The sequence below is a fragment of the Nymphalis io genome, chromosome 7 (assembly GCF_905147045.1).
Source record: "Nymphalis io chromosome 7, ilAglIoxx1.1, whole genome shotgun sequence".
NCBI classification, from domain to species: Eukaryota; Metazoa; Arthropoda; class Insecta; order Lepidoptera; family Nymphalidae; genus Nymphalis; species Nymphalis io.
In genome coordinates, this window is record NC_065894.1 from 8,116,672 (window position 1) to 8,137,532 (window position 20,861).

The 20,861-nt window shown below is 31.8% G+C and overlaps 1 protein-coding gene across 1 annotated transcript in view; it reads left to right on the forward strand.

Annotated features, from left to right (window-relative positions):
- LOC126769336 (protein sprint) overlaps nt 1–20,861 on the forward strand; it is a 216,376-nt gene that overhangs the window by 27,041 nt on the left and 168,474 nt on the right. Inside the window, exon 3 of the mRNA XM_050488012.1 lies at nt 446–516. Coding sequence (XP_050343969.1) covers nt 446–516 — 71 coding nt within the window. The remainder of the gene's footprint in view (nt 1–445; nt 517–20,861) is intronic.

Consider the following 20,861-nt stretch of genomic DNA (forward strand, 5'->3'; position numbering starts at 1 on the left):
GCACAGACTTGGTCAGACGCCAGAAGCTACGGGAGCCCCTAGGATGCATGTCCCTTGTGCCTGTAATTACACTGGATCACTCACCCTTTAAATCGGAACACAACAACACCAAGTATTGCTGTTTTGCGGTAGAATATCTGATGAGTGGGTGGTATCTACCCAGACAGCTTGCACAAAGCTCTACCAACCAGTAAAGCCCAAGTATAAAGTATAATTATAATATTCAAAGAATATAAGCATTAAAATAGCGTATCACCTCAAGTGGGTTTTAAATGTTTACAAGTTTAATTCAAAGTGTGTTCTTACAGAAAAGCGCTGTGGCTACTTATCATATAAAAATACTTTTTACAATTCAAAAATTCTATAAGCTGTTAATATGAAATTTTACACACGTACGTTTTTTAATAAATCGATGTTCAACCTTTCATATTATTCCTATTTTCAGTTGCTGAACACACTCTCAACGGATTTAGAGGAGATGCTCTGCGATATTTATGACGACGAGAATATTGCCAGGTGAGTAAATACTTTCACATAAAGATAAGTAATATCAGCCGCAGTGTAATTTCGTAACTCACATCGATTCTCACACGTGAAATTTTAAAACTGACTTACAGTGATACGCTATTTTAATGTATGTTTGTATGTATGCCTTTAAATGTTATAACTATGACTAATGCCACATTCATGATGCTGTTCGCAGTTTGATTTGAGTTTATAGTTTGTATATTTTAATATGATTTTTTTGCTTTGTAATTATTACAATATAATAGTCTGCTTTGTTGGTCTAATGGATATAAGGACTCAGATCATGATCAGGATCAAGATCATGGATTCAAACGCCAGGTCGGACCGATAAAAAGTTATTTTGTTTTTCTGTCGAAAAATTCTCAATAGCAGCCCGGTGTTTGGAAATTGGAAGTGTGTACACTCCCGTGCCTCGGAAAGCACGTAACGTTTGTCCTGCGCCTGAAATATTTATATTCTCCCTTGAGATTGGCCGCCGTGACCGAAATCGGTCAGGTGGATAAAGAAATCACATTATAAGCATTAAAATAATTAAAGTTGTATTGTAAGTCATACTAATAATACGCTTAAATGTTAAATTTAAAGGTTATTAAATGGAAGAAGCATTACATTATTAGAACGGTGATGCGCATCGTCGACTTACAAATTGAATTATACGCTAAACGACTCTTGATTTCAAAGAGCTTCCATCATCTCGTCTACCCCTTTACGATATATGTTAGATACGAAAGCAAAAATTAAACGGTTTGAAAAATTGTTTTATTAAAAACTGTGTGCAATGTACGTATGTAAAATTTTTACGAATGTAAATTTAGATCTACCCTAGCAAGTGTCTGAGTAATGTCAATCGTGTTTTATAAAATGGCAACATATTCATTCGTATTTAAAAATCGTGGCATAAGGGTAAGAACAAATTGGTCACGTTTTAGATATACGCAACAATGTATCACATATATATAATCACATAAATGAAATATATATATATATATTTCATTGTACGATGTTTCCATTTATTGTTACAAATACACTTAACAACCTTTTTGATTGCTTGTTGTTTCATAAATAAATTAAGGTTAATTATTCAAAAAAACCTTTCATTTGCTCGCATATTATCATTACTATTTATAGAACAGTTGGTTTAAATAGGCTTTAGGCATGCCTGTCTGGGTCCCACCTACCAGTTGTTATACCTATAAACACGAATATTTTATATTGCTGTATTTTTAATAATGATTAGTCTTAAGGGATATAATATCTTACTGATCTAATATCTGACTGCCTCGTTGGTCTAGTGGCTTGATGACTGGCCTCAGACCCGGAGGTCCTGGGTTTAATTCCCAAGTCGGGCCAATAAAATGTTATTGGGTTTTTCTGTCAGAAAATTCTCAGTAGCAGCCCGGAGTCTGGAAGTTGGAAGTGTGTCTCCCGTGCCTCGGAAAGCATGTAATGCATGTTGGTCCTGCGCCTGAACTCTTTTCGGTCGTGTCGGATTGCCGTCCCATCGGATTATGAGACTTAGAGAATAGAGAGTGCACCTGTGTTTGCGCACACACTTGTGCACTATAATATCTCCTGCGTAGTTGGCTAATCTATCTTAAGATTGGCCGCCGTGGCGAAATCTGTCTGGAGGACATTATTATTATATCTTAGAAATAATAGACAGTAGAGGATTTTCAATAATGATTTATGCAATTTTCAGTGCTTTTATTCAGGGCAAATGTAATTTTCATCACCCAGTTTGCCTTCGTGCTCTATACCTAGTAATATTACAAAGTTAATTTGTAAGCTTATTCGTTTAAACCAGCTTATGTCAGGATCTATCAGTTCAATTAGAAAAAAATATATTGCATTACATAATTCATTTATTAAGAAATATTTTATAGCAATTAACATCACAGCCGCGGAACGGTGATGCTTAATGCGGATGAAATCGCGCCGAGCAACTAGTTCACTTATAAAACCAGGAGCAGCTAGTAAACAAACTATATATATATATATATATATTTGTTCTATACCTATGTGTGTAGTAAATATGTTATTGTGTGCTCACAATTCTGTCTATCAATACAGGATTTAAACAACAATTTGTCAATAACCGGTATGAATCAATAGCATGAAAAGCGTAGGTTTAACAAATCATAGTTCCTATTACATAGTCGACAGGCGCTGTCCGACGGCATTGCCAATAACAATGCCTAGTTTATTGCAGTAATTTAATAGACGAGAGAATTCAGACGGAATATTTTATTGTTGTGATGAATTGTTCAAAAAAGTATTGATAATATTTTAGTATACATTTAGAAAAAAAGTATGTCAAGGGAATGCGATTATTTTTTATTGAATAGCTGTTTTAAATATATGTAATATAATAATAATTGATAAAATATTTCAATTAATGTTTCTGAATAGATTTTTTAACAATGTTAGCAACGTTGTAATAAACAACTGTTTTTTTTTTTTAATTTATTCATTAGTCTCTTACTCCTAGTTAATGAAAACTCTATTATATGCTACAATTATAATAGAACAAAACAAGAATATGGTTACTTTATATTAATTAAAAAACTCATGGAATACTATTATTCTACATAACAAACATCATAAGATTTTGTGACTAGCTTATTAACACAGACCAATGCCTTATGAAACAAATATTTGCAAAATCACCTCAGGCTACTTCTGGGCAGCCGTCTCAAGTCTCAACTGAGGATGTGATCTGAATGTAAATGTTCACTAAAACAATATCATGCATTACCGTAAAACTGACTTTATACGTATGTCTCGCATGAAATCCGTCCAAAACGGAGATTTTTCGAATAAAAATCTAAGAAAATCGTCTCGACACGCCATCACATTATGCGACCGATGTAAATTATCATAAACGAATAATATCACAGGAAAGTAAAACAAAGCCTTGCATTGAAGCCTGTACATTTTTTTACCGCGGATTTATATATATTTATATTGGAGATAAAATACATCCAAGGGAGATGCTTTTGAAAATATAATGATATAACTTTTTTCATAATTGTACTTTTTTTTTAATTTACATGTTTGTTTCGTCATACTATATCATACATTTTTAATCAAGCGTGCATAAGTGTTAACAATGAAATGTGTTTAAATAGGTATAACCCCATTACATTTTCCATTAAGGCTCATTCACTTTTAATTTTTGACACATAAGTGTAGTTATGAACATGTCCCGCCAGAACAACAGAACACGTCTAAAACAGAAGCCAAAAGTTCGGAACAAAGCATTATGAATAATGAAATACGCCCTATAAAGCATCGTCGCACCCCACGCCGGGCACAACCGAGCCTACGTACTCAAAATTTGCGGTAAAATCCTCAGTAGGGTGTCGCGAGTAAAAAACGGGAGCGCAAAGTGTTTTTTACGGCTTAAATACGAGTTTATTAAAATATTTAAAGCGTAACTTTAGCGGGAATTTCCCAAAAGACACTCGGAAAGGTCTTCCGGCCCTCTGATATGGAAGTTTTAGTGATTTCGTGTGGAAATGATAAATTAAAAGTTCCGAGTAACCATCGTCAGCAAGAGTTGCTTTAACGAGATTCTTTTTGCGATCCTTGTGGAGTGTTTAAGAGTTTATTTTTTTCCAACCAGACTATTTTATATTTATTTTCTATTTGTATAAAATTTAAGTGTATTTTATTGTATAATTTTATTTCACTTTTACGTAAAAGTAAAATTAAGTAAAGTAACATTTTATTAATAACCAACTGCCGGGCTGTACACGTACACTGCTCCTCACGTACAGGTTTTCTTACGAGAAAAAAAACATAATAACGAATCAAGCACATGAAGATTAAGTAGTGCTTGTCCGGGATCCTCAATATTCGGTTTAGATTGACGTATTCTAAGCACTGGGTTACTTACTCATTATCAATTCCCTTTTAAGTTCATATCTCATCTTTTAAGACAATAAATACGAGATTCATTCTCTTAAATATAAAAATATTGAAACGACAATTACTTAATTAACAAAATAATATTTAAGCATTCTCACTAAATTTTAGTAAAATAATCCCTGCAAATAATAGATTTATAAGAACAAAATAATTTACATAACAGTTTAATAAGAATAAACAAAAGCAAATGATGTAGTAATACTATGTTTTGTTATTTTATATCTTTTGTATTCATTGAAATACTTCAGCTGCGCAATAGTTTTTTAATATTAAAATGACTACATATTTTCAATAGCGGTATCTGAATCTATGTTATGATATTTTTTCGTTATTAAAAGCGAAGCAACAATGCTTGTATTGTAACTGAGGCCTTTTGTGGTTTTGTGCCACGTCTATCTAGGTACGGTGTGCATTTAGTTCTTAAAACCACCCTCCCACCCCACTCAGTAGTTGGAAACGTGATGTGACAGCTTTATCGATAACGATAATATTGTTATTATAACAAAAGCGTTTATTGTTGTATAGTTAATATAAAATTTTCAAACATTTGCCGTCAGTGCGGAATTTATTGTAGCTCATAAGGCAGTGCGCAAATAGAGACGCACTATTCTGCCACTCATATAGACTAATGTGATTGGAGAGATTTGCGCAGAACTTCGGCTTTTCGTGCCTTTCCGATCTGCTGTTAAGTGCTGTTAAGATATCAATATATGTTAAACTAACAAGTTTTTTGATGGTCCAAGCCGGGATTTGAATCTCAGACCCGGACGCGACCAGATCTATGAACTTATAATTTGGCTATAACAAGACTAACGATGTTCACACAAATACAAGTTACATACTGTAGCGAAGCTTTCATATATAGTTTTGAAAATTATAACTAGACGAAAATAATTATTAAAAATTAATACAATCCTATTCCTATTCGGAATCGACATTAAGATTAATTCCTTGATCGATAATAGTTCTAATCTATAATCACATGTATGTATAAAAAATAACCTTATTTTTTAAATTAACTTTGTCAGAACATCACTAGTTGACAGTACTTTTGAGTGATTGCGAGTGAACTCCACAAACAATGCCTGCAGAGTCAATCTCTGCACTGCGTAGGCATATCGGAATATTGTTTGGCTTTGCTTACAATGTTTATACCGAATAGGCTTTCAAACAAATCGATGAAAACCGTTCTGGTTAAAGCCGACACGTCCATGTTTTCGAGTTTCATAATAAAAGCAAGAGTAACGCATGTCGCCATTTAAAAAAAACTGACTAAATGCTCCAAATAAATAAAAAAAACGACTGTTGGATTACTCGAAATAGGGATGTTGTGACAATTTCTGTTCTTTCATATTACTGTAAACTACGGTTTCTACTCCCATATACTTTGTTGATCAGAAAAAGTATTTATAACCATCTCAGAATAACTTATTCGTCGAATAACAAATGATACATACATATATAAATGTTTCATCAAGAAAGCATTAGAGTCGCTGCAGTGTTCGTTGATTTTTTGCTGGCTAGGGGAGAAGAGTAGGCAATAATTATTTCCAAATTAACCGGGCTAGGGTAACCGCCGGCTGCGCTAAATTAAATCGAACGACAGCATAGGATGGACAACGACCGGACCGTTTACCCTGCGTAATGGCGTCATCAAAATCTACGGCAAAAATGTGTTGCGAATGGCAGCCCAAGAGCCGTTATATCACTTAATGTTGATATATTTCGTGACGATGGCACTTATTGGAATGATACATTTATTAAATATTTAAAATTTTAAGTCGAATATAAAATAAAAATTACAGACGACTTTATTTTAATTACTTTGTGAAATAGAATTTGCTTTTAAAGTATTTATTAGTCTATAATAGTTTAAAATTCTATAATTACGTATAACATACATATAAACTCTAATTTCTTAAAACCTCATTTATTTAGCCATAAGACAGCCATAAAATAAACAATCGAAAACGTTTTTTCAGTCAATTGAATAAAACATATAACGATAAAATAAGAGTTACAATGTGCGATTACAATACGCAAGCTAATTAAAAGAAAATTTTCGACAGTATTCTTTTATATAAGAATGAATGTTCTAGAATATAAATGCCAGTACCAATAAAACAGTTTATATTATCTGTCCCCGCAAAACCGCCAAGTAAAGTGTTGCTGTTACGTAAGACGAAGACAACAAAGTAATAACTATAACAATATCGTTTCGTCTACGTCTTCGCGTTCATTGGTTGACTTTCTGCTAGATTTTGAATATTACAGCATTTTATTATTTTCGTTTTGTATTTATCGACAATAGTCCATATTTCGTTTTGTTAGAATGCATATTTGTATCTGTCTATTAATTATATTAACACGAGCAGGTATAATACGGTTTAGTTGGCTGGAGATTTCGGAATTCCAGAATGTCGTGAGCATTAATTAAAATTGTTTTAATGGAATGTGTTCTAATTTCTGTTGTTTTTTTAATCAAAGTCAAGTTTAGTCAAGTAGGCTTTTAAAAACACTTGTGAATTGTAATGTAATTAAAGTTAAAGTTTCTATGGGTATGGAATGTAGATTCTAAGATGAACTGGCAAAATAATAAAGTTTCTTTTTTCTGACAATTAAATCAATCTAAAAAAAATATCAAGTAAATTGGCAAACTAAAATTTGAAATAACTTAAAATATAGCACAGATCTGATAGTCTTATTATAATTATTAAATTAATACTACAGTTAGATAAATTTTTTGCAATAAATTAATACAAATGTATATTTACATTCTATGATAGACTTATCAATTTCTTTATATGCTTTTAAGCGTTCGAAACGATACGTTTCATTTTTTCCTAGAAAAAGTGAAATAAAATGTCATATTCTAAATACTAAAATCCTGGAACAGTAATAAATAAAACACGATTATTCTTATTACTTTTTATCGTGGTGACTTTGTTCCTACCATTCCTATGAGGAAAATTCAGGGGTATGTTGTCCTTAAAGTAAATTCCAACGTAATCCGTACTCAAAAAGAACCCTCTTTATGAAGTATGGTGTTTGTTTCCCTTCATTTTGTAGGAACAGATGCGTCTAAAAATTGTTTATGAGGTTTTATAAAAGTTCTTTTAAGTAAGCGCTTCGTTTTAAGCAGCCTTTTCGTCCGTGTAGAACAAATTACGAAGAATATAAAGTTTTAAATTTAAAGAACGTTTTCGAGATACATGACAACGTTTAAGTCCCTAGATAATATTTCTTGATAATGGTATTTATAGCTAGATTTTTTTTCGATAAAGCAACAACCTTCCTGATTTTTATCAAACTTTTGATATTAAAACTGTTTTTTCTTTTAACGTAACTAAAACTACACTCGCGCTCATTTTGTCGAATTCTAAAATGATTATTTGTTATTGATTATATGTAAGAAGGAATGGCTGACATTTCCATTTGCAATTTTTTTTGACTGACATATCTTGTTTGTATATTTAAGTTCTTGCATTATTCTCATAGAAGTTATTTAAAAAAAAGTCCATACCATGTTTTTTTTAATTTCTGAAAATATTTCGGACAGAAAAAGATATATAAACATGATTAAAGAAAAATGTAATAAATATTTTTATTATTATATTCCAGATATTTTTTTAAAATTTTTATTATTTTTTAATTTTATTATTTGTTATTTGATTTTATTATTATTATTATTATATTTATTTTTATAAATCTAATTAGACAAAATATCATAAATTGTTAATTCGATGACAGTCGTTCAGTTCTCTTATTTTATATAGGTATGCGTGGTAAAACTATTTTTTTAAACTTTATTACCAAACAATTAACAAAAAGTCGAGATGGCCCAGTGGTAAGAACGCTTAAATCTTAACTGATGAACGTGGGTTCAAACCCGGGCAAGCACCTCTGAATTTTCATGTGCTTAATTTCTGTTTATAATTCATCTCGAGCTTTTCGGTGAAGGAAAACATCTTGAGGAAACCTGCATGTGTCTAATTTCATCGAAATTCTGCCACATTTGTATTCCACCAACCCGCATTGGAGTAGCGTGGTGGAATAAGCTCCAAATCTTCTCCTCAAAAAGGGAGAGGAGGCCTTAGCCCAGCAGTGGGACATTTACAGGCTGTTACTTACTACCAAACAATAACAATGACGTCCTGAAACCTATTATATTTTTATTAAATCAAATACAATATAGAAATATTTAAATTTTAAATATATTAAGTGAAGTACATAAATATTTATGTAATACTAACACTTGTATACAGTTCATGATAAATAATAGAAGTAACTGGTTATTGACGTAAAATTTTTTTGCCGCTCTTGTACCTCACATATCTAGTGAGGTATTTGGTTTGGGTTTTTGGTTGAGGTATTTATTCATAGTCTATTTTACTCAAACCATAATTTCTGATCAATACTTATCAATAATTCAGCTCTATACGAAGCACTAAGCTCCATAACTCAGAAGATCTTATGACCGTCGAAACTTCGGTTTCAATTTACTGAGTGCAGTACACTTGGATATTTTATGCTAATGTATCTCATCCTATGTTGTAATAAAATACTGAAACTTGAAGCCTCTTACCTTTAGCATAAGTTTGGTTTACCAGCCGACCTGTTTTCCCAGGATATATTCTATTTAACATGATGTATGAATAAGATATTTTTGTAGAATCACTAACTTAAAATGTTTACTATTTAAAGCGTCAATATTGCAAAATTATGATTGATATGAAAACCCCATTAAAATTTTAACTCTTATCCTTCTCTTAAACATATATTATCTGAGCTTGTTTACGTTAAAGTGTAATCAATAATTAATATTATATCAATAAAATTCATAAAGGCATTATGTTAGTACATATGTTTGGAAGTCTAGCATATCGAGGATGAAAATGATAATTTACAGTTATTATTTACAAATAGATGTAACAATTTCTTTCCTTCCTTCATCCTTCATCCTTTTATCATTAAAATTTTGGCAACCCTATATGGCTTGTTGCGTTACACAAAATATGTGCCTTTGTTAATGTTCGTATGCTATGAGGCAATGTATTATGATTTATGTTACTTTGTGCGATGATTCACAGACAGATAAAATTTTAGAATTGAAATGGATAGAATGAGGTGTCTTTAAAATTAATAAAACAATACTAAAATTGCCTGTGAAAAAAAATACACTGGTTCAACAATTCATTATTTAAATAAATAAAATATATTTAAAATGTTCGTATATACAAATATTCGCTTTTTCCTCCGTCCTAGTCTTAATGTTTCCTTGTCTTAATATGACCTTTCACCATGGTCATGTCAATGCATGGCCAAACTTGGGTTATTTATTATATAGGTACCTTATTTCTGCTAAACACTGGTTCGCTTACTCTTCAAATTAGACAACAACAACAAAAAATATTAATGTTTGCCTTTAAAATAACGTAACTAAGAGCCGAGATGGCCCAGTGGTAAGAACATGTGAATCTTAACCGATGATCGTGGGTTCAAACCCGGGCAAGCACCACTGAATTTTCATGTGCTGAATTTGTGTTTATAATTCATCTCGTGCTTTACGGTGAAGGAAAACATCGTGAGGAAACCTGCATGTGTCTAATTTCACTGAAATTCTGCCACATGTGTATTCCACCAACCCGCATTGGAGCAGCGTGGTGGAATAAGCTCCAAACCTTCTCTTCAAAAAGAGGAGAGGAGGCCTTTAGCCCAGCAGTGGGACATTCACAGGCTGTTACGTTTTTAAAATAACAGAAACAAATGACTATAGACATGACAAAATATTTCGTTCAAAAGTCATAACTAGAAGAATAAAAATACAAATGTTCGTTTTGAAATGATAATTATATTTCGGCTGAGATTCCGTACGATCTAGGTTAATAGTATAGGTAGTAAATGAAAGGAATACACATTACAGAGACATTTACAGGGAAATTTAGATGAATGGCTCGTGTTGGTGGTCGTTAATCGCGTTTAGCGCTTGATGCGTGAAGCTTGTCGCTGACCGCAACGCCTTGGGCAGTGACGTGTTATATATTATGTGTCGTTGTATTTGTAACCGCTTTAATCGACATGGTTTTACATTTATAGAATACTAAAATCCACTAGGCTTCGTAGGGTTTGTACTTAGTAGGTAAATATAGTCTCGGGCTTTACTTTAGAACTGTATCGTATGATCAATTCAACCCTTCATTATTTTTCATGTAACTTTATCAATTTAAGCATCTTACGTCCTGGAGCATCATAGGTTGCACAATTATGGAGAGATATCATTATAACGTTATTATAATTTACCTACATAAAATATTCATAACTTATATTATACCTAAAGCTTCAATCAAACTATCGTTGATCTATGTAATGAAACCACAGACAATAATTCTTGAGATTAGGGCATATATAATCAGGACACCAAAATTTAGACTGTGTATAGGTATATATATACATGAAAATTTCGTTTTATCCTGAAAAACAAATATAATTACGTAAGCTAAAGTCGTTTGCACTGTTGTTATATGTTAGTTAATTGTTGATGAATAAATATTTTACGTGATGAATAAGTATTTGTACATTTGTTATAATCTATTATTTGTATCTGAATGGTTGCAGAGATATAAAATATGTTTTTAAATGTTTTTGGAATGATTGGTTTGGTTAGTTGGTTGGCTTGGATTGGTTGTTAATGATTTGGATACATAAATAACTTTTTACAAAAAATATTTATTACAATTTCCTTTCAGTTTTTAAAGCGGCTTTAACTGATGTTCATACTTTCTTGTAACCTTCGAAATTAAATCTACATAAAATTGTATATATTTACTTACTAGTGTTGTGAAAATTCACAATGTATTTCGTTTTTAAATATCCTTTGAAGTTTTTAAAAATAGCTTTACACTAATGAGACTTAATTTAATTAAAATATTTACAGTTTGCTTGCCATTTAACGGGGACATGTTGTATTCTTGTCATCTTTCCTCGCGGTTATTATTTGTACAGTAGCAGTATATATATAATATAAATGATGTAAATGAATTTCTATATAAAAAAACAGTATTAGCTAGATAATTTTTATGTTTTATTATATTTATTATTCACTTAAACAAAACTTCTTCTAACTTTAACGAGCTTTAGATAATTTACCAACCCCATCTCGTTTTGCATTGTATATTAATATGTAAGCATGATCGAATAAAGTTTCTACAAGCCTGAACCATTGTAAAGTCAATATAGACAGATTTTGCATTAGATTAGTTGCAGTTGAGCGAGTCCCCCGGCTAAGTGCATATCCTTGTTTGACATGAGCCTAACTTATTTTACTATTTCCCAACTTGGACTTGTAAAGTCGACTCTACCCTTCCAGACTTTAGAAGTTGCTTAATTAATTCTGTTTAAGGATATCCTGAATTTATTGTTTTATTTTTAATAGATTTTATTATATGTTTGTAAAAATATGTTAGTGAATTACAAAATTTCAAATACATGAACATGTAATTCGTAAATGTTACGTAAATATTCTAAATTTAAGATGGGTGAAAATATAAATTATGCGCTGCATCTTTTGGTATTAGTTTAACGAATATTGGTTAAGTATTTTAGGTTAATATTTTTTTCAGTTAGGCATTCCAAAAAACTTCTCATCATTTTCAAATAATAAATAGATGTATAACATATTTTTCCAAATTTTTCAATCAATGTTCAAACTATATCCGTCATATTTACAAATATTTACGATAATTTTTATAAACGCACCACCTAACTTGATTAAAATCCACTTGAATCAAGTATGTACATGTATTATGATTTCTGCTTTTTTGATCGTACAAATGTGAAATACATTTAAATATGCCCGAGGCAACATACAATATATTTTATATATCGGACAAGTGTACAGAGATAGTAGGAAAACTATCTGCATGTTCTAAGTCTACGGGAATGGAGTTGCGGGAACTGCTCGTTAACTATATGGCGCGTTGTTAAGTGCTTCTAGCTCGAACACTGAAAAACGTATAATATTAATCCTCATTCTTAAATATGTGACTTTTATAAGCATTTTCGTATGTTAAAATATGTATTTACATTTCATGTAGGGTTTTTTTTTATACAATAGGAAGGTGGACGAGCATATGGGTCACTTGATGGTAAGTTGCCACCAAACGCCCTTAGACATTGGCATTGTAAGAAATGTCAACCATCGCTTATAGCCAATGCGCCACCAACCTTGGGAACTAAGATTTTATGTCCCTTGTGCCTGTAATTACACTGGCTCACTCACCCTTCAAACCGGAACACAACAATATCAAGTATTGCTGTTTTGCGGTAGAATATCTGATGAGTGGGTGGTACCTACCCAGACGAGCTTGCACAAAGCCCTACCACCAGTAAACACAACCCCCTTTTTTATCTAAAAAAAAGGGAATAACGGTCTTACGTCTAAGCACACTCGTATACTCCTTCTACCGATATTTTAAGCTGAATAATATAATATATATCTACATAGATCTTTGTGTTAAAATATCTATTCTACTTTATACTCGTTAGACTAGTTTATGTGTGAATATGTAATATAAAATTGTATCATTGTCCATTTTAAGATTTAGGATACAGTCCGTCTCGTTCTCCTTTGTCAGCATATATATATATATATATTTGTCATATTATGTCTATAAAAAAAAAAGCTGAGATGTCCCAGTGGTAAGAACGCGTGAATCTTAACCGATGATAGTGGGTTCAAACCCAGGCAAGCACCACTGAATTTTCATGTGCTTAATTTGTGATTATAATTCATCTCGTGCTTTACGGTGAAGGAAAACATCGTGAGGAAACCTGCATGTGTCCTAATTTCACTGAAATCTGCCACATGTGTATTCCACCAACCCGCATTGGAGCAGCGTGGTGGAATAAGCTCCAATACCTTCTCCTCAAAAAGAGGAGAGGAGGCCTTTAGCCCAGCAGTGGGACATTCACAGGCTGTTACGGTATATTATGTCTATTAATAGTATCGTCATCTACAACCGGCCTGTGTAAGTCCCACACACTTATCACATATTCTACCGATAATATTTACTATTGTTATATTCTGGCTTGAAGTGTTAGTGAGCAAATGTAACTACAGGCACAAGGGACATAACATCTCAGTTCTCATGGTTGTTGGCGCATGTAAGTAGCGGTTAATATTTCTTATAGCGCCAATGTCTATGGGCTGTGGTACATTTGTCCGTCCGCATACCTATTTTATATAAAAATACCTGATCTAAATGTATGTATGAATATTTTATCCTTTATTGTCTCGACTAACGCACACTTAAATTTTCAATTTACAAAGAAATTTATTTAGAAAAATGTCAAAGAGAATCAGTACTATTTGTATTTGATTGTGCTACAATGAAATTCTTTTTTCAATACATGTTTCAGTGTAAGGCGTAAGTAATTGAAATTGTTGTGTTTTTTCTTGTTGCGATAATAGAGCACTATCACGCCTGTTCTCGTTCGTGGCTTAAAATATTAAAAATGCTGAAATTTTTTTCGTTATTTTTATAATAATTCAGATAATGTCTACACCACAGTTAAAAGTATAAAATGATGTATTAAATGCTTAAATAAAGCTGTTTATACAAGCCTGGGCGATTCCAACAAATAATTTATTTTATATTAACAATAACAAAGGATATAATGGCACTATGCCAAAACGATTCCCTTCCAGTCTTCTTAAGTTAATTAGAGAAAACTGGCGCTTAAGAAAACACATTGTAATATAAAATACACAGCTTCATTTATACATACTATGTACCTTCTGGAAAACTTTATAATAAGTACTATCTTAGTATTAAGTTATTAAAATGTATTAAACAAAAATAAATATTTACAAAAAAGAAATAACTCAATGTCATTCAATTCAATTTTCATAAATTCATTTTTAAATGTTTTTTTTGTTTAATAAATGATAATAAAATAATTAGATTGCTTGAATAAGTTCAAATCTCATAATATAGCATGAAGCTACAAAATCAATTTATTTAAACATATTATAAAAATATAAGTGGTCTGGCCGATTGTCATCTCTATGGGGGATTATCATGAGGAATCATGAGATGAGTGATTGCTGTCCCATCGGATTATGAGAGTTGAGGAATAGAGAGTGCACCTGTGTTTGCGCACACACTTGTGCACTATAATAAATCCTGCGCAGTTGGCTAATCTCTCTTGAGATTGGCCGCCGTGACCGAAATCAGTCTGGAGGACATTATTATTAAAAGTCCGACACCATTTAAATTCTGGACCTCGGAATCAGTTGTCTGATTAGGTACTCTAGATTAACTAGACCAACAAATAAGTTTAACTAAAAAATTAAAAAAATGTTATGTAAAACGAAGACGTCATGTATAAATCTGTTTAAAAATCAGCTAAACAAGCTTTTATGCCATAGCCATATAAAAATATTTTATTTATTTCTTATTCACTAAAAGGGTGTTTCGTATATTTCTATTAAGAATAAATATCTCGTGAACCACGCTTTATTCGCAGAGAGGGCGCCTCGAGGCGCGGTAATTATTCAGAAGGCGTTCAGATGCATCTGCGCGCTCCCACTTCGGTGATTTTTTTTATTGTCTTAGCGTATGCCTTAGGTAAAGATTGCCGTCCAAGGAATTGGAAAAATAAATATTAATTCAAGCTTAGACTTAACCTAGTTGCCTAATACAATCTTTGTGTTACTGTTATTTCACTAAGAACATTAATAGAAACCAATCGGTTTATATTAATGTTTACTTCAAAAAGAAAATCTATTATCAATTTGATTGATATTTTAGAAAATTAATACTAATGACATAAGAATCTTACTTGATATCTCGATAGCTGAGTACCTATCTATGTGGCGACCATTATTATATTTAACTTTATGTCATGTTTTTGTCATCTAAGTGACGTTCTTTGAACATAGTCCCAGAACTGTTCGATAGTTAGCCTGACATTTATATTTACCTGTGTTCAGGTTATATTAATGTTTGCAAAAATCGATGATAAAGTTACATACTAAAATTATTTATATGACTTTATATCTTAATTAGGTCTATGTTCATACAATCATGTGTACAAATAATTAAATAATTAATTACGGAATACTGAAATGTTATTTTTAAATATTCATAAAAGTCCAGTGTAAGTTTTCGCTAATAATATTTTTGTACAAAAATCGTCGACAACGCGTCGCTAAGCCTGAGGGGATTTAATTAGACAGCTCAACCATAGTTTAATGGGGCGTGAAGATAAAGACTAAGGGAGATTTTAAATGATTCATGGAACTGAAAAGAACCTTTGAACATATATTTTATTCCGGCGGCGTTTACATTTTTAATTTTCTTGCTCTTTTTGATCATGTTTTCCTGGTGTCTAAAATATTATACTTAGCATTAGCTCATTGAGTAAAAGGAGATCACCATTATATTATGTATATGTAGTTTACTTAAATATAATCTTCTGTTACAAACAAACAACTTACAATGTAGCTTATTCCTTAAATCGTTAAGTATTTAATATCGCTATTCGTTTTGTTTTATTATTTCTGCTACTACTACTATTTATACTCGTCTACGTGAACATATATTGTCAGAAAGTTCCTAGTTCTTGTCATCTTATGACATCTATAATACACTATTATTCATATGATTATACTATATATAGCTTTGTATTTATTTTGTTGATATTATATGTATATATATTATATGTACGTATATTTTTATAAAAAAATATAATCGATTCTATTATCAACGCGTTTAAACAAACAAACTTCAACTTTTGTGCACGTTATGTTATTCAAATTTCAAATAAACTTTTTTCGTTATTTTCATTTGGTATTCTTATGACAAATATTTACCTAAAATATTCATATATATAAACAGTTTTCATACATAACTTTAAAACGAAGCATCTGCTTTGCATGTAATGAAATATTTTATAGTCGAAAATAGTTTGTATCTTTTTAACCCCTAGAAATACTATATAATGAGATATTTATGTACATATGTTGTCTTTTGAAACAAAGATATATATTAAAGAGTTAGTTTATTTTATTCTAAATTAGATATGTATATTTGATAATAAAAATAAAAAAGAATAAGAACAGTCAATATATCAAACGTATATACGTATATACCTTACGTTTGTTGTATCAAATTTTGAATATGAATGTTCGATACCTCACACTTACGAGGCTGCCTCGGCTTGGCTTTGTTCTACTCTTAAATAATCTTATTAAATCCAACTAATACGTAAACTATACAAACATATATATACTTTAGATCTAGCACTAATGAATACAGATATATAGTAGATGGTAACAATAGTCGGTGATTGCACGGGCGCTGCGGTTCTCCCCCGACCGCAGCAGACGGCTACCTATCAGCATATTGCAGTAATTGATTAACAATTAAACATATTCTGATTTGTCTATAAGGCCATTATTTAATTAATCATTATCATTGTATTTAATAATTATTATTATCTTTTATAGACATGCCATAGTAAGCATTTTTACGCTTGAACAAAAAAGGGGACAAATAAATGGTAACTTGACTTCTGTTGAATTGTCACCCAATATAAGTCTTTAATTAAACAAATACGATATTTATCTTATGTTTCTTGTAAATTAAAATTTTGATACTTTAAATTAAAAAAAAGGCGTTGGGCGTATAAAAAGACGTACTCCTATTAGCAAAGTAGATGATACTGGTTGTATTACATTGTTTATGACAGACTATGTATAAAAATAAAATGGCTAAAATATTACTTTTACCCGTACTAAGTTGGGACGGGTAGCTCGTTTTAAATAAAGCTGTACATCTAATACATTTTAAGGAGTTCAGCGCCTTAAAATATACAAGCTTATCGGCTTAATTTGAGATAATTTTTATGTTTTTAAATTTAGTTACGTTTAACTACTATCTTATCAATTGTTAATACTTTATACATTATGAAGTTATTTTAAATTATTTATTTGAAATAAATAAGCTTATATTCTTTAAATTAATTTTAAGCAGATTTGAAGTAAATGCTAATAATACAATAAAAAGATCCTAGAAATCCTTTTCTAGAGGAACTTCGAAGAGGAATTTCGATTATCTCTCAAACGTAATGTCCGCGGGATGACTCAAAGGCGATTTTTTATAGACCGTCGGAGGTTGTGGGACCCGTAATTCAATTTATTGCGTCTACCCTCTCCCTGGGAGTGCTTCTAAGCGATAATGCAATTTGATTGAGCTACTTATTGGTCCTTTACCTTTTCATTACATCGGCTAAATTTCAATCGAATAGAAGAAGAAAATACGTCTTCAAAGGGGTGAGAACTTGGTAAATATATACGAATTTTCGCTTTCTTACTGAACGTGAAATACTGCGACACAATAAGAGGTCTTTAGCCTAACAATGGGAACTTTTCGCTTTGCCTCTTGGCACCTAAAACACCGAGCGATGAATAGAAACGTTTCCCCGCTCAAGTTATAGGTACTTTTGATGGCGTGGTGTGGTGAGTCTGTGAACCTTCACTGGAAGCGCGTTTAAAAAAAGTTATGCAAACTGCTTTTATAACATTTTCCTTTATGAAAAAGGCTTAAAAAGAATTTCACCGACCGACGTTTATTTTTTGTTTTCACTTTCGTCAGCCCTTAGCTCATTTTGTTTGAATATATTTTGATGTCCCTCTAATACCATTTTCCCTTCAACTCAGTCATAAGTTTGTGAAAGAAATTGGCTACAGCGTGATGGTTGATTGTAACTTAACCATCATTATGCGACTTCTAAACCGTTGGTTTATTGAGACAATTGCATACCTATTATACGAATTCGTATACATACTTATAACAAAACTGAACCAAACATTACGCTGTATAATGAAGCAATTTAACTTTGGTCTCGTTCGCGTAAGTTCAGAAAGCATTGAAATATGGACTTTAATATTACTTAAGAGACATTCGAACTTAGACGTTGAATATGACACCCTGTATAATGGTGTCTTGTTTTCACTGAAAATGATGTTGCTGATTTATAGACTCTAAATCGTTTTAATGGAGTCTCGACTGGATGTTTTAATAACTTTAGAGTTGCTCTCCGTAAATGATTACTTGCGTTTTGTTAAAGGCTAAAATTAAGACTATCTGTTGCCACAAAAATTTAACATAATATATACTATATATTATCTGTAAAAAAAAACAGACCGGGTGGATTGTATTTGTTAAAAATAAACAATATATTTATAAATCCTAGATTTTCCACTAAAGGTCTAACTTTTATTGAGTCGACTTAGTGAACTTAGAGAAGCGCTTTGCAAAGTTTAGATTCTCAAAGGACTCGCTGTTCAAGATTTACTGAAACTTTAAATATTTATTTACAAGCAATCTTTGCAAAATATTTCTTTTTTAAATCAAACAGTTACTCTCTACCATTACTGTAAATAAAAACATTAAAACGGATTTAATGAAAAAAGGCATAAGCTGTCATTCCGTGTGCCTTATTTTTTGCAATAATCCGGTAAATATTAAGATTCCATTTCAGAATTTTTCTCGCTGTATCAAGGAATTCCTAGTAGGCGAATAAGAGTCCTCAGCGGGATCCTGCATAATTGAGTCCATAAATCATACGACCATCGAAATAAGATGTGGTTCACGAATGTTGCTATAATAGTGAATAGTGCTTACGTAAAACAGTATGGTTTCATATGAAAATCGTGTTATGAGGTCATATATGAAAAGAAATGTTTGCGAGTTCCCGCATGATAAAATATAAATAACGCTCAGATTTATAGAAATGTATGAATGCAATAAATTGCTTATAGTTCTCATTTGAAACGTATTCCTGCTTATTCGTGTCATATACTTAACATTTTATTTGTATATACAGATAGCGTTTAGCGATTTGGAATTCGTTGGTTATGAATTTTGAATGAATTCGAAGCCTTGGATAATTAACTGGAAGTAAAAAGAGATTTTATATATTCAATATGTAACACTTAACTTCATTAGAATTTTTAAACATTAGTAAGTTTTCTAATGTTAACACTTGCTTATAGATAATCTTTAAAATTCATTATAAAATAAGTCGTCGGCTAAAAGGCCATAAAAAGGAAGGTTTCTTTACGAAGATTTTTTACATAAACTATTGCATGTAGTGAATTACAAATGAATTGCTAGTTTCTTAGAATAGCAAACATTGATACGATCAGCATGAACATCTATGATAGGATCAGTACGAATGCAAATTTTTCTGCATGCAAGAATTTTAAAAACTGTATACATGTTAATATGAATTTTATTGTCAGATTTGAACAATTAAGTGTTCTTCACCTGAAATTAGCCTGTTAATGTCCCACTGTTACAGTAACAGTACAGTAACAGCCTGTTAATGTCCCACTGCTGGGCTAAGGCCTCCTCTCCCTTTTGAGGAGAAGGTTTTGGAGCTTATTCTACCACGCTGCTCCAATGCGGGTTGGTAGAATACACATGTGGCCGGATTTCAATGAAATTAGACACATGCAGGTTTCCTCACGATGTTTTCCTTCACCGTCAAGCACGAGATGAATTATAAACACAAATTAAGCACATGAAAATTCAGTGGTGCTTGCCCGGGTTTGAACCCACGATCATCGGTTAAGACTCACGCGTTCGAACCACTGGGCCATCTCGGCTTTTGTCCCACTGTTGGACAAAGTTAATTCTTATTTCGGAGAAGGTTAGGATCTCATTCTACCACGCTGCTTTGATGCGGGATAGTGAATACACATAAAGCAGATACACGACCCAGACGATATTTTCCTTCGCCGCAACAGAAAATAAAAAAATTAAGCACATTAAAAATAGTGGTGCTTGCCTTGGTTTCTAATAGCAATTTTCAGTTAAAACTCACGCATTCTTGCCAATGAGCTGTCTCAGTTCTTATTGCATATGTATTACTTCATTAATATTATTGTTGATTGTTCAACCAAACTAATATATGGATTTTTTATAATATATAATAACTTATCGAATCCTCAAAAGTCAACGTTATATAAGTTGCGTGACGATGGCAAGTCTTAGATATTGTCCATCGTCATGTGACTCTATCTTTCAGCATCAGGTAGGCCTACCTGCAGTTCTTTCACAGCGTCGTATCTCAAAATAAATTACAAATATTAATCTTTGTACAGACAAACCCATCTATGTTATTATACGTGTAGCTGATCTTGCGGCACGCGTGAATTATGTCTCAATATCGCGCGACCCTTGGCACCTGCACAGGCTTCTTTTATCGCGCTATTGATTCATTGTTAATAGAGCTGGCACGCAACCTACCATATGATTTGTTGCTTCTATTTCGTAACCTGTATTCTGTTCTTCTATATACTTATATATGTAAGATTTTTTTTCGCTTACTTC